Source organism: Peromyscus maniculatus, chromosome 8, assembly GCF_049852395.1.
Source record: "Peromyscus maniculatus bairdii isolate BWxNUB_F1_BW_parent chromosome 8, HU_Pman_BW_mat_3.1, whole genome shotgun sequence".
NCBI lineage: Eukaryota > Metazoa > Chordata > Mammalia > Rodentia > Cricetidae > Peromyscus > Peromyscus maniculatus.
In genome coordinates this window covers 8,084,333-8,100,000 of record NC_134859.1, presented here as the reverse complement: position 1 = coordinate 8,100,000, position 15,668 = coordinate 8,084,333, and the positions used below count along the sequence as shown (strand labels likewise).

Here is a 15,668-nt window from a genome sequence, read left to right as displayed (position 1 = left end):
GTATATACCGAGGGGGATACAACCGTTTTGCTCCATATTAAATGACAAAATCATTAACAAACAAATAAAAAACAAACAAACAAACAAACAAAATCAACCTTCCAATGTGGGGAGAGAGAAAGCTTTCCGAGGCCTGAGTGTTGCAACACATGCAGTAGGACATCATTTTAGCAACTCAAAGAAAACAACTAAAAATAAAAAGAGGAAAAAAATAACATTTTTTATCTTATACCTCAGATATTTTGTTCTGTGTATTTTAATATTGTGGGTCTTTGGTTTTGGAGGTTCTCGTAGTTCAGTTGCTGGCTGTAGGAGTATTTGTGGTTGATCTAGAGAGAGGCTAGATATGAATAAAAACCGATTTAGGGCCATATCCAGAGTGCTATATTATGTAAATGAATTATATGCTGAACATGAAGCTACTGGGGTTAAGGTGTTTGGGAAGAGTCTAAGTGACAAGTCATTCTTTCTGCATCTATATTATTTTATTCTGTGAAAAGGGAGGCTGGGAGGGGCTTAGGGGTTTGGGACTGGGGTTTGGCTGAAAGAAAAAAAGAATATATAAATATATATATATATAGTAACTGATGAATCTAAATGACCCACTGCACCACCAATCCTAAATCTATGGTTCTAAGTTACTCCTGGCAAAGTCAAGCCAAAGGCTCTGTTAAGAAACCGCTTCTTATGGCGCTGAGACTGGAGTTGAAGGAGGTTGTATAAGTCCCCCTCTTATCATTCCATCTGCAGTACTCAGCTTCCTACCTACCCACTAGTTATTTAAGCAAAGACTACTAGTTAGGCCATCAATAAGCATTCTTTTTATATTTCTTCCAGTATGAGAAATTATTGATATCACTGCTGACTTTTATATTATGGGAGGGAAAAATTAACATTAATAAAAAGGTGATAAAAAAGCACTGTTTCTATTTTTTTCTTTTTTTCCAAAAAAAAGAAAGTACTAAAAACTTAACTTCTTTGTACCAGTTAAAATCTGTATAAAATTTACATCTGTGCAGTGGAGTTATGTTCTAGAAACAGTCTCTGAGGCTTTAGTTTTAGCTTAGTAGATTAACTGTTAGAGACAGACGTATAATTTTTATGGAATTACATGATAATCATATCTGGATTTATAGTTGCATTTTACAAGTATCGCAATCATTGAATAGAGATAATCACGGTATTTTCATCAGCTTGATACTTTTTGAAAACATGGCTGCGCTGTGAGCAACTTGCAATTTTTCAGTCTGTGAGAGCCTGCCCTCCCTCTCCCCGGTGCCCCAGGGTTATCTTAAACTGGTGTCTTTACTTCTGTCTCCGAGGCCCAAGAGGATTGTCAGAAGGAAAGAAAAACAAGACAAAGAACAAAACTATAAGCTCCCCCACCCCCAGAGAGTAGTGTGGGCCCCCGTTCTTTCTTGGATGCCGGGCCAGCGCAACACAGCCGAAAAATTGCAGCTTGTGATTTTCTTCTGTTGGAATCCCCCCATGTTGTCCTGTTTACAAGTTAATCTAAGTTGGGGTATCTGTCATGGGTCTTCCTGTTTTTGTATTTCAATTATAAAATATCAGCAAGCCGTCCCCCTGAGTAGTGTTTCTGCCTGTGTCGCAGTGCAGGCCCCGTGGCACGCACTTTAGTAAGTTATCAATTCACGCTGTGAACCTGCCAATCCGCTGTAACAACTGCTTTAAGATCAAAACCAAACAAAACTTTAAAAAGAAAAAAAAAAATGTGTTTGTGATCCAGCTTTTCCTAGTCATCCTACGTGCATGCCCGTAAGATCGGTTGGCTATTAAACCATCAATAAAGTTTCATGAGATTTGAAAACAAAGTTTCTGTAGCTTCGATATCTAAGACAGATGATCATGGTTTGGGAGAGAAAGGAAAGGAAAGGGCGAGGAGGGGAAGGGAGAGAAATGGCTGAATGCTGAGAAGAGAAAAACCTAGAAACTGGTCTTTTTTTCCTCCCTTTTGAGTGGGGAGGCGGGGCCTGAGGGGAGACTGATTGGCAGCATCCCCGGAAAATTCTCATTCCCCCACCTGCTACAGTGGGATGACCATGTGTGCACCTGGTTGATGTTATCCAGGCAACAACTGATTGCGATGCTGTAGCATTCGACCCCAGATGGGATAAAGAGAGTGTCAGAGAAGGGTCGGCAGATAGCTCCCTCCCAGTTTCCCGCTTTCCAAGCCCAGAACCTGCATTGTGTATGAAATCACAAACATGGAATTCTTACTGTGCTGACTAAAGTAAAACTCATTTGCAGTTTTGATTTTCATCAATGAAATGTACTTTCCCCACGACTGTATGTAGTTTTAATAAAATCATTTAGAGCAAGTGGGTGCCAACCGATGTCGCAGAACCTTTTGTCCAGGCACTCCACCGAGCTGCCGATAAGTCGTTTTAAAATGTCATGTCAGAGGTGTAAACAAACATTTTGGATTTTTTAAAAAACAGTATTTATTTGGAATGTTTTCATTTATCTAAATAACTATTGCTATTATGAATTATGGAAAAAAGATTAATGTGGCATATAGTGACTTCTTAACACACATCACTCAATCTGCAAACCCAGAAATGTGTATATCTGTCTTTAGAAATTAGTGTTTATATCACTTACAGTGGTTTGTGAATAAAGAAAACTGGTTTGTAATATCAAAAAATAAAAGCTTAGTCTGAAAAGGTACCTGTAAGTTGGTGTTCTGAGTTCTTCTGCCTCTGTGGATTTCTTTATGGGGTCAATTTCTCTCTCTCTCTCTCTCTCTCTCTCTCTCTCTCTCTCTCTCTCTCTCTCTCACACACACACACACACACACACACACACACACACACACACACACACACACACACACACCCCTGTAACCTTGTACCCACCATGGGGTTGGAGTGGGTGCCACCAAAGTGCATACTGGTCAGGGGAAGGCCAGATGCTCCGTTCCTCTGGGTCAGATCCCTTTTTTCCATACTTGTCTACCCAAAGAAGTCAATGAACCCATGCTGGGATGTATAAGAAACACTTAAGCTATTCCCCAGCATGTTGCCATCTGTGGTTTTACTTCAATATCAGCACCCTATAGATTTCAAAAAGAAGTAATTAGATAAGTAGTTGGGGGCATTTGTGAGGAAGCCTGCTAGTTCACACTACTGATTACTTTGAATGGGCCAGGCAGCCTGCTTTGTCTTTTGTATTTCTTAAGTTCATCATTTAGAAATCTCCTCATGACCTAGAGAGGTAAGGTACAGGTGTCTATGGCCAAGACTGAGGACCTGCGTTTAATCCCTGGAACCCACATGATAGAAGGAGAAGTGACTGTCACAAGTCCTCTGAACTCTGTACTTACACCGTGGCATACACAAGCATCTACATACATACAAAATGTAAGACACTCAAGAAGCCCACCAGAAGTCAGCCATGGTAACTCATACCTGTAATTCCAACCTCAGGGGGACTGTCCTCAAGTTCAAGGCCAGCCTGGGCTACATTGTGAAATCCTATCTGCAAAATTCATTGTTTTAAAATTGTGAGTGCATGAGTGTGTGTGTGTGTGTGTGTGTGTGTGTGTGTGTGTGTGTGTGTGTGTGTGTGTGAATGTAGGTTCCTACAAAGCCCTAGAGCCTTTGGATTCTCCTGGAGCTGGAGTTACAGGCATCTGAGAGCCATCTGATATGGGTGCTGGAAATGTAACTTAGGTCCACTGGAGGAGCACCATGTACTCTTAACCACTGAGCTTTATCTCCTTTAAATTATTTTTTTAAAAAAGAAATCCATAATGCTTGAACATTCTACCCCATATAGTTACTTAATATCTTAATCCTGTCTTATGTAATTATTTAAACAATTCTGTCAATCTGAAAACACACAAAAGTTAAAAGATGCCAAGAGAAGCTAACTAACAGTCCTATGCCATAGGCTTTTCCCCTACCTGGTCCAGGGAGATGCACCTCCTAATTCCCTGGAATATGAACATAAGGCTCAGTGGTTAAGAATGCCTGTGCTCCTCCAGAGGACCCAAGTTCCATTCCCAGTACCCACACCAAGCAGTTCCTAGCTGCCTATAATTCCAGTTTCAGAGGAATCTAAACCTCTTGCCAATTTGTGGGCATGGTGTGTGTGTGCACATGCACACACACACATGAGATACACAATCATCTGTACAATATACATGCAGCAACACTTCAGGAATGATAGGCTAATATTACAGGTAAAACAGTAGAGGTACAAGGAGGTTAGTTAATGTAAGACCACAGAGCCAGTGATGGGGAGTGTTTCCACTGGCCACTTGAACTTGAAAAGCAAGATTTTTACCCTGAATGTCTGCTGAATACCTCTGGTCTCTTGTCCTCTTTCTACATCAAAGGTTTTCTGAATAGCATGAATTCTGAGGATGGGAATGATCGCTGAGTTCGCAAAGTGCTTACTGTGCAATCATGAGAACCTGAGTTGAGGTCCCTAGAACCCCCATAAAAAGGTGGGTATGATGGCACCCATTTGTAGTCCTAGCACTGAGGAGTTAGAGATAGGATTCCTAAGGATCACTGGCCAGATAGTCTTGCTGATTTGGTCAACTACAGGTTCAATGAGAGACCTTGTCATGCAAATCCTTTGTCTACTCCCTGGGATGGAGGCTTTGCAAAAAGTCGGTACTTTGGGGCTGGAGAGATGACTCACCCCTTAAGAACACTGATTGCTCTTGCAGAGGACCACAGTTCAATTCCCAGCACCTTCATGGTGGCTCACAACTGCACATAACTCAAGTTCCAGGGGATCTGATGCCCTCTTCTGACCTCCACCGGCACCAGGCACACACGTGGCAAGCAGATACAATGCAGACAAAACATTCATACACACACACACAAAAAAAAAAAATATTTTAAAAAGTCAGTACTTTGGATGAGCCCTTCATGACCCCATGCATGAGCAGACTCTGGCACACAAATAAAAGCCCTACTGCACTAAGACAGTGTCACACCAACATGAGGGTCATACACTTCCTCTCTAAGTTATGTCTTGTGAGCTTATTCCAAAGGTAAATCCTTAGGCCGCTTGGCTAGTAGTTCTTCCAGAGCAAACAGCAATCACTGTACAGAAGGTACCATCTTCCAGGGGCCTTAGTTCCCAGTGATCAGGCCTGTGCTCCACATTCATGCAGGCCACAACTGAGGAATATGTGTGGTCACATGTGTGTGTGTGGGGGGGCGGACTGTGTGCACACATGAACACAAGTACATGTTACTACATAGGAAGTATACTTCCAACCTTCCTCTCCACAGGATGTGATGACATTTATCAACAGTGAAGTCAAAACCTAAACATAAAAGTAACACCCCCACATCAGGAGAGAGGAAGCAGACATTTCTATTAGGAAATTTTTATAAAGGTTAGTTTGGCAGGGGGATCTTTTACTTTTCATTCATGTAAAAAAAATACACATACACGTATGTGCAGATGTGTGTTCTTATATTTGAGGCACTTATACAAACATTCTTCAAATATTTTCTAAAGTGTATAAAATTCTCATTGTACAAACTGCTCAGGATTCTACCTGATGATTAATACTGGACAGGGGCTGGCTTATCACACAGCTCGCAGCAGAGCCCTTCAGCACACAGGTAAAACTGTGGTTTCTCATTCCGGATTTTTACAGGCCAGGATTGGAGATTTGTGTTTTATCAGTGACAGTTGCCACTCAGCATGTTAGAAGAGTGTCCTCTGAGACCCCCCCCCCTCAATCTTACTTCCTATGCTACATACTGATTACCTTCCTTGGAACTTGGGGAGGCACCAACAGTGTGCTCTGTGGCCTGGAGCACCAACACCATGACCATAGGTCTGACCACATGCAGCCAACCTAGGGAAAGTATTTACCCCGTGTCTCTCCAGTAGAAGCTGCATTCTGAGTAGAAAGTTGGTATTGTGATGAGAACATGGATGGGTCTGCCAAAGCTAAGAGTGCCTTTCCCAGAGGGAACAGTGCTGAGACTGCATTATGAATAAAACATGCTAAAATCATTCAAAGACATTGGTTGCACTCTATACATGTACTTAATCTATACATTTTATACATGTAATTCCTATTATCCATAACAGTAAGTCTATCTTTAAGGTTTTTCAATTTACTTACTTTGTGTGTGTGTGTGTATGTGTGTGTGTGTGTGTGTGTGTGTGTGTGAGAAGAGAGAGAGAGAGAGAGAGAGAGAGAGAGAGAGAGAGAGAGAGAGAGAGAGAGAGAGAATGTATGTGCACAGGCATGCACTTATGCCCTCATATACCACACTGTGCTTGTGAACCTCAAAGACAACTTGTGGGAAGAGTCGGTTCTCTCCTCCACTGTGTGGGACTTGGGAATCATGCTCAGGCTTGGTATTAAACTCATTCACCTGCTAAGCCATTTTGCCAGCCCAAAGGCATGTCTTCATCTCACTGAACTTCAGTTACCTCATCAGTAAAATAATATAGGATCTATCTGTCCAGTGGAGTCCTTGGACAATTTGATACATTAAAACCTGGCCTGCTCTACAGCATTTTTCCTTTGTAATAAAAAATAAATCATGATTATATATATATACATACAAACTTAGAGGTTTCAGGAACATATATCTATATGATACAGGTTTACACCTAAAGATTTATACACTTGAAATAAATGTACTTATAGGCCCACACAGATCAAATCTGTCTATGTGCACACATTTGTGAGCTGACAAATATGCAGGCTGCAGGTCAATCTCTGAGGTCATCTCTCAGAAATTATCCACCTTGGTTTTTAGACACAGAATCTCTCATTGATCTTGATCTCACAAAGTAGACTAAGCTGGCAGGTCATTGGGCTTCAGGCAATGACCTACCAGTCTCTGCCTCTCTAGCTTTAGGTAATGAGCATATACCAGCACACCTGCAGCTCAAGCCTTATGTTTACACGCAAAGCTTTGCCACTGTTGCTGCCTCTGCTCTCGCAACTTTATTTTTAATTTGTTTTAAGATGGTCTGGCTTTGAACATAGTATTCCCCTGCCTGGGCCTCCCAAGTGCTGAGATTTCAGGCATTCACTGTCATATCTAGCTGTAATATTTTAAATAAATTTAAATATGTTTATTAAATAAATACATTTAATCCTACACCTAATAAATAGTATAAGTAATAGTATAAGTACTAAGTACTAAGTGTATGCTCATTCATTTAAAGTAAGTGAGCAGCAAAAGGGATTTGTTACTATTATTCCTATAATCCTTATTATTTTGATATTCCTTAGCCCTCAGTGGTTAAGGTATAGTGCTGCTACTGTCTGCTCACCAGAATTGGAATTCAAGCAGGCTGGGGACATGACCAGGGTGAGCAGCTCTAAGCAGCAGAACTGGAACATGCTGGCTGTCTGTTGCTCCACGCTGAAAACAGAGATTTCACCCACATCCTGAACTTAATCCTTGCAGGAGCCCGGGTAAGTAATTAGACTCACGTTCCAAAGCTTATGAGCATTGGAGGTACAGGCCAAATCCAGGGGCGTCCTTCCACTCTGGCATACTGCACTCTCAGAAATGTCTGCCTCCAGTAATGGCCTGGTGAACTCTGATCTAGATAGAGCAACCTGAGCTCTTTCCACTCATGATCCTTTTTCCATCAAGACATTTTGATGTGACCCTAGGTATATAAGCATATAAAATAAATATATAAATCAGTCACTGATATACATCATAAAGAAATAATTCTAAAATAATTGTGGTATATATAGTGGAACATGTATTAAAGAGCAACTATGTACACCAAGGGTGGATGGGCTTATATCTCTAACACAATACAACCCAAAGATACACCAATTTGATATTAACATACTGAGAGATGATGACAAGAAAATGTTTGAAAGTGATTGCTTTTCATAAGTAAACCATTACAATTCTAGAAGTGTGGGCAAACTTGGATGTGCTGTAAAAAAAAAAAAAAATGGAAACTGGGCCAGCAAGATGGCTCAGCAGAGTACACATGCCTGGCACCAAGTCCAACAGCCTGAGTTCATTCCCCAGGATCCATCTGGTAACAAGGAGAGTACCAGCTCCCAGCAGTTCTCCTCTGATCCCCAGTGCACACCATGGTATGTGTACACACACACACACACACACACACACACACACGTGCACACACACACACACACACATGCACACACACACACACACACACACACACACACACACACACCAAATAAAATCATTATGAAATTGGTTTTTTTGTTTTTTTATTTTTTCTTTTATTTTACAATACTATTCAGTTCTACATTACTATTCAGTTCTACATAACAGCCACAGATTCCCTTGTTCTCCCTCGTCATTATGAAAATGTTTTAAAACTACAATTCATAATACAAAACAGTCTCAAATCTAAACCAAGGCGTTCTGGGCATCTTCAATGGTGTGACATGATATGACAGCTTACACAGTGCAAAATGCACATGGTGTGGCTTTAGAACCAATGCTGCCGTGAAATCTCCAGATGCAGCACGGGTGAGCGTTTTCAGAAACAACTTGAATTCATCTTACTTCGGTTTGAATTGCTTTTTGGTTGTTGTTCAATCAGAAACCTTTCCCTTCTGTCACTGTGTTGGGAGCATTACCCACACGGGCCCACAGTTTAAGCTTCTGTCTAGTGCAGTGCTCCTCAATCTTCCTAATGTTACAACCCTTTATTTAATACAGTTCCTCACGTTGCAGTGACCCCAACCATAAAGTTCTTTTCCTTGCTACTCCATGGCTATAATTTTGTAATGTTATGAATTGGAATGTAAATATCTGTGTTTTTCAATGGTCTTAGGTGACCCCTGTGAAAGGGTCATTCGACCTCCAAAGGGGTCTCACCTCACAGTCTGAGAACCACTTGTCAAGTGGGAACAATAATACAAAGGCCCCCCCAGAGACTTTCTTCCATTCTTGGTTTTGCATATCTATGAGCAGACATATCACTGCTCCCAGGATTCTCCCTCAGGACACCTAGAATGTGCTGGTGACTTTGAATCCTAGCTCTCTGACTGAAATAGACAGATGGTGTGTCGCCTGAGTGAAGCAAAAAGTCAGAAAGAGCAAGAGTATTCCCCAGGCTCGAGAAATGAAGGGGAAAAAAAGCAGGTGTAGGTAGGAAAGAGAAGTGCAGAGACCCAAAAAAGTCAGGTAATGGTGCTAAGTGGGCAAGGAACGCTGGGAAGGCTCAGAATGCAAATTGGAAGCTCAGCCTCCAGATGCCAGCAAATGTTACATCTCCCACAGCTCCAGCATCTCAGCTCCCACTCCCTGCAAAATCCACCTTCAAGCACACAGTAATAACTGCAGGTAGCCAAGCCCCTTCCCGTTCACATGTGGGAAGTCCAACCCAACTTTCTGCAGCCACACCAGGAAGTAGTGGAGAACCAAGAAAGCAGGTCAGAGGCATAGTGCACAGCTCGCCTTTTATCTTCTCCAAACACTCCCAGGCTGACTAGAGTGAGGTATTGCAATTCATTACTGGGAGGAGGACTTCCCCAGAACCCTGATGCGGCTGGATGAGACTGTCACTGGACCAGCTGGCTGCTGCTCTTCCTTTTTAAGTTTTCCTAAGCTACGTGACTAGATGATGTATTGTTCCTCCAACCTGCTCCCTTTGTTCAAAGACCCATTTTCCTCTCACTGGTGTGTATGTGTGTGGTGGTGGTGTGGGTAAGGGTAATTCAGAAAGACAGCTGAAATGATGCTTGACCAAAAAAGGTAGAGGCATAGGAAAAAGAAACCTACAAATCTTTCCATTTTAGTTACATCATTCAAACACTGATGTCCAGAGTTGCTTTTGACCAGGACAGTGAAGAGAAACATAAAACCTTCCTTTTTGAAAAGCAAATTTTCTGTGATACTTAAAACAAAATGACTCGCCCAAGTTCATTAAGGAAAAAAAAAGGCCACAGAAATGAGTGTCTTCCATTAAGCCGAGGACCTAATTATAACAAATGGAAGAATGGTGGCAGGCTAATGGTTTTTGTTTTAATAATTTCTGGATTAGTTTGTATTTTTTCTTCCACCAACCTCACAGTGATTCTCATCATCTTCACCATCTCTTTGGTCACATCATCCCTCCTCTTCCACCTCTGACTTCCTCCCCAAGATCTTAGGCAATTTAATTAGCCTCCCTTAGCTTTCATGTTGGTGAAATCCTTCAGCAGGCTTCAGTGTGGGTTCAAGACTGCACAACCTTGAAGTTTTGGGTTCTGGAAAAACCATTTGCCTCTGTCTTGAGGACAAACATAAAACCCCATATCTGAAAGTGAGACATTGGCTTGATAAAATAGACACAGAACCCCAAAGGAGGTTAGATTAAGAAGTGCAGAGGGGCTGCCACGTAGTGGAATACCTGAACATCTCCACAGTGACCTGCAGTCTGTGCCCCACCAGCACCACCCAGTAAGTTCTGGCAGCTTGTGCTTTGGGTCTGCAAAGAAGCGAAAGGTGCCCAGGTCCCCAAAGACAGCTGAAACACTGAGCTCCAGAGCCACTCTGCCCCACGTGTGGACCCCATTTATTGCCCTTGACCCTCAGTAAAGACATGGCTATACCCAATCTACTTTCTCTTTAAGAAAATAAGGGGAACTGACTTCCCTAAAATCTGTTTCAGAAAGAGATTTACAACAAAGCTCACAGAATACAGGAATGTGGGAGAAGTGCCTTAAGGACCCACCTCACTGTTCTTTCCTTTCCAAGAACCTCCAGGCTCCCCCAACAGGGGGCTGGCATGATGGTTCAGGTGGTAAAGCACGTGCCTTAGAAATATGAGGACCTGAGTTCAATCCCCAGAATCAATGCAGAAAAGCCTGCTGTGGTGATACACATTTGTAATTATGGTGTTGGAGAGGCAGAGACAGGCAGGTCCCTGAGTTTCCCTGGCCAGTCAACCTAACCTAACAGTTGGGTTCCAGGCCAAGGAGATATTCTGTCTCCAAAAAGTAAGGTGTGGGGCAGAGGGGTGTGTCCGTGGTTAAGAGCACTTGTTACTATTGCAAAGGACCTGGGTTCGGTTCCCAGCACCCACATGGTGGCTCACAACCATCTGTCACTCCAGTTTTCAACATCAAGTGTTGGAAACAGCATAACCTATGGGGTGGAAATGTAATGAACACACTGGAGTGTTGGTTGGCATGCAGTGGAGGGCAGAAAGTTGGATCTTCTGGCTTCCCAAATATAGTTTGAATTGCAATAAAAGTAAACTTTGAAAAAGAACTAAAATGAGTAACTGCTGAGGAACTACACCCAAGGTTGTTCTCTGGCCCCCAATGCTCTCATTCTCATATGTTCTCATCTCCCCATATCCTTTGTGTGCACGCGCGCGCACACACACACACACACACACACACACACACACTATAGTTACTAAGACCTACTTCTCTGCCCCGCAACATAGATTCTAGGATCAGAAAATGAAAGTTGGGAAAAAAAAAAAAAAAAGAGCTGGGTATGGTGGCACATCCCTTTAGTCCCTGCCCTTGGGAGGAGGCAGAAGCAGACGGATCTCTGTGAGTTTGAGGCCAGCCTGGTCCACAAAGCAAGTTCCAGGACAGTCAGGGCTATTACATAGAGAAACCTGTTTCAGAAAAAGAAAGAATGGAAGGAAGAAATAAAGAAAGGAAGGAAGAAAGGAAGGGAGAGTGAAGGAAGGAAGGAAGGAAGGAAGGAAGGAAGGAAGGAAGGAAGGAAGGAAGGAAGGAAGGAAGGAAGGAAGGAAGGAAAGGGAAATGGAAGCTATCCACATAGACCATACAGGCTGCTGTGAACCAAACAGACTCAGGAAGGGCTTGCATGAGCAGGGTTTGATAAGCCCTGTTCTGAGCCCCTGGCCACCAAGGTGGTTTATCTCTTGATACAATGCTATGAATCAAGGAGTGCACAGGAAAGAAGGGACTTGGAAAAGAGAGATTCAGGAAAGGGCAATAGCCTTGGAGGAAGACAACATATCACATCCCTGAATACTCCAAAAGGTCCTCGCTCCATTTTTTTTTTTTTTTTTGGCTTTTATGGAATTTTTGGGTTTTTTTTATTTATTTAAAAGAATTTTATTCATTTTACATACCAACCACAGATCCCCTTCCCATCCTTCCTCCTCCACCACCCCCTTGCCTTTCCCTGCCCCCGACCCACCCCCATCCCCTTCTCCAAAAGGGTAAGTTCTCCCATGGGGGGACAGCAAAGTCTGGCATATTCAGTTTAGGCAGGACCTAGCCCCTCCCCTTTGCATCAAGGGTGAGCAAGGTGTCCGACCACAGGTAATGGGATCCAGAAAGCCAGCTCATGCACCAGAGATCTCCATGAGAAAACTGGGGATGAGGGAGGCAATAGAAGGGAGGGGTGGAGAATGACAATGTGAGGGAATGGGATGGTTGAGCTGGGGGAGAAAAGGAATGGGAGAACGATGAAAGAGATATCTTGAAAGAGGGAGACATTATGTGATAAGGGAGAAACCTGGTGCTAGGGAAGTTCCCAGGAATCCACAAGGACAGCCCTAGATTACTACTAGCAACAGTGGTGAAGGTACCTGAACTGGCTAACCCTGGTAATCAGATTGGTGAATATCTTGTCATCATAGAGCCTTCATCAAGTAATTGATGGAAACAGATACAGAGATCTATGGTCAAGAACCAGGTGAGCTCTAGAAGTCCAGTTGAAGAGAGAAAAGAGGGATTATATGAGCAAGGGGGCTCAAGATCATGATGGCGAAATCTACAGGGACAACTGAACCAAGCTCATAGGGAACTGATGAACTTTTAGACTGATAGCTGTGGAACCTGCATGGTACTGGACTAGACACTTTGCATACAGGAGATGGTTGTGTAGTTTGGTCTGTTTGAGGGGCCCCTGGCAGTGTGATCAGAATCTATCCTTGTTACTTTCTCAAGCACACCAGTTTCAAACTCTCATTCCCAGAGAAGGAAGCACATTTGTATTTTTGTTGTTGAAGCGCTATGGAGCACACCAGCACTTTATAGACAAATACTTCACCATGCTGGGCTACAGCCTCAGTCCAAATAGTCTTGATATACCCTGCATCCTTTGTAAGGGTGTTGTGTCTGGATCTAGGGCTCAGGCAGGAGGCAATCCACTTCCTGTCTTTGGAAACAAAGTCTGCTCCTGAGTATGTTGTTGAATTTGGTCACATTTCTGTAAGACGGATCTAAATTCCAATGTTTGCAAATAAGGGATTTTGAACAATTAGAAAGCTGAAAGCAGAGTCTAAATAGCATCCTAGCAACAACTGAAGGTGGGTAATAACTCTCTACTACAGGGGTCTTTGGTAAGGGGGATTCATATAGGGGTATCACCCAGTTCACTGGACAAATAATGTACATCCTGGAAAGAATACCCATGCAGTCATGGAAGCAGAGTGACAGCTGGAGACAGGAGGGCTACTGACAGTGACATCCAGAGATTGGAGGCGGGGATGGGAAAGCATAGCCCCACAGAGACGGAAAGTAATAAAAGACTGAGTGCCCCTGACTGAAAGGAACAGATCGGCAGAAGAGCAACCCAAGAGTGAAAGTGGAGATTCTGATAGTCCTGGACACAAAGTAACAGCTACAGCCCCTGATGCCCCACCAGAGAGTAAGTTGTAAGGATCCCAGACACAGAATTAACAATTATAGATCTGGGGCAGCTGACGGCAGACTGACAGAACTGACTAGCCAACCACAGAGAGAAAAAGGAGCAGAAACTACCAGCTTTGTCACAACAGGCAAACACCTCAAGGATTGGGAAGGACACCAGGGTGGGAGTTGATCAGGGTGCTCTAGGTTGGACTTTTTTTTTTTTTTTTTTTTTTTTTTGGTTTTTTGAGACAGGGTTTCTCTGTGTAGCTTTGCGCCTTTCCTGGAGCTCACTTGGTAGCCCAGGCTGGCCTCGAACTCACAGAGATCCGCCTGGCTCTGCCTCCTGAGTGCTGGGATTAAAGGCGTGCGCCACCACCGCCTGGCTAGGTTGGACTTTTTATAGGCTCCTGAAGGCAGGACTTTCTCTCCATTTTTATTGGTCCTGCCTAAGCCATCCTTCCACCCTTGGACAGGCTCTTTTCCCTCTGCCAGCCTTTAGCAGTTTGTAACTATTGCAATCTCTTGGGGTTGCATGAAGCAGCCCTTCTTAGAGGGACCCATCCCTATCGCCCAGGTCTGCACAAGCTCCTCTGACCCCATTCCTTCCTAAGGACACAAGGAGAGACCTTCATCATCCTTTATGCTACCACTGACCATCAACCTGAACTCCATGGTGTTTGATTTTTATTCTATTTTCTCCACTTACATATTCAGCAGTGTTGGTGTGGGGACTAGCATCCTGTGCAAGACAGGTATGTGCTCTCCCACCGAGCTTGACACTCAGCCCTCTTACTGGCTATTGTGCTGGAGGGCTTGTGTGACAACAGATTGATCTGAGGTTTTTATTTTACTTACGTTCGTGTGTATGTGAGCATGTGCATGCTGTTGTGTACATGTGGCAGTCAGAAGACAACTTGCAGGAGTCTGCTCCCTCCTCCAGCCATGTGGAGCAGTCTTGGCAGCAAGACTGCTTTGGACCTGGCTTATCTCAGTGATCCCTATTTAAGACTCTTTTAAGTGACTCTAAGTAGGAAAGAGAGGCAGAACAAAACATTTCCTGAATGTGAGGTCACTGAAAATTCTGTACAATGAAAAGAAAAACAAAAATAGAAGAGAAAGACAGACACGGAGGGAGGGAGGGATGTGAAGAGAGAGATATGTGGGAGGAGTGTGAGAAAGGGTGAGAAAACTTCCTACTTCAATTATCTATTACACATCTGTATGTATAATGGATGCATGTTTACTTTGCACCTAGTGGTTATTATGTGAACTATAGCATTTTAATGTTTTAGCCCAGAATTACATTTCCTTTTTGTCATGTTTCCATCCTTATTGCCTCAAGTATAGATTCTCTCAGGCATTGAGCCACACTGCAAAGTATAGATTTAGTTTTAAGTTGTCAAATAAATAGGTGAAATAAATAAATAAGTAAAGAGAGATAAAGCCACTTCGTTGAGTATGTGGTGGATATATGAGCGCTTAGGTGTGTGTGTGTGTGTGTGTGTGTGTGTGTGTGTGTGTGTGTGTGTGTGTGAGCCTCCTGCCTCTGCCTCCCATCATTGAGATTACAGGCATAAGCCACTGCATCAGGCTTTTTATATGAGTTCTGAGGGATCAAAGTCAGTACTTATACTACACAGCAAGGATTTTTATCTTCCCAGTCAACAAAATTAACATTAATAATACACTTACCTGATTGCCAAAAGCATTATCATTTCAACATATTATGACCCTTAATTGTGCGAAAGAGATGACTTTGCCACCCTTCCTCCCCCTACACACTACAGCATGCCTCAGGTTGGACCAGCCCTGTTTCTAGAGCTCTAGAACTACAGCTGACTCAGGGATCCCACATCAATCAGCCCACACATCCTCAGACCACCCAACTGTCTATCTTCATCCCACGAGGTCTTCTCATAACCTAAGTCTTGGGAGAGAGCTCACCCTGCAGGAGATGCCATCATCATGCCGTCATCATGATCCTGTAGCTGAGTGAAGGTGGAGCCTTGCCTTCTGTCCCTGTGTTCTCATGACAGTGAAGCAGGCTTGATGGAACCAGCTGCTGTCCTCTCAGGGGGCTTCTCCTTGA

General features: G+C 43.2%; 1 protein-coding gene across 29 annotated transcripts in view; it reads left to right on the top strand.

Annotated features, from left to right (window-relative positions):
* Rbfox1 (RNA binding fox-1 homolog 1) overlaps positions 1–2,859 on the top strand; it is a 574,719-nt gene extending 571,860 nt beyond the window's left edge. For all 29 annotated transcript variants that reach the window (XM_076577914.1, XM_076577927.1, XM_076577917.1 and 26 more), the window contains one exon: positions 1–2,859. This exon is cut by the window's left edge. Coding sequence is in view for 11 of the 29 variants with exons in the window: in XM_076577928.1 (XP_076434043.1) it covers positions 1–41 (41 nt within the window). In the remaining 18 variants the exon portion in view is untranslated.
* Positions 2,860–15,668: the final 12,809 nt, after the last annotated feature.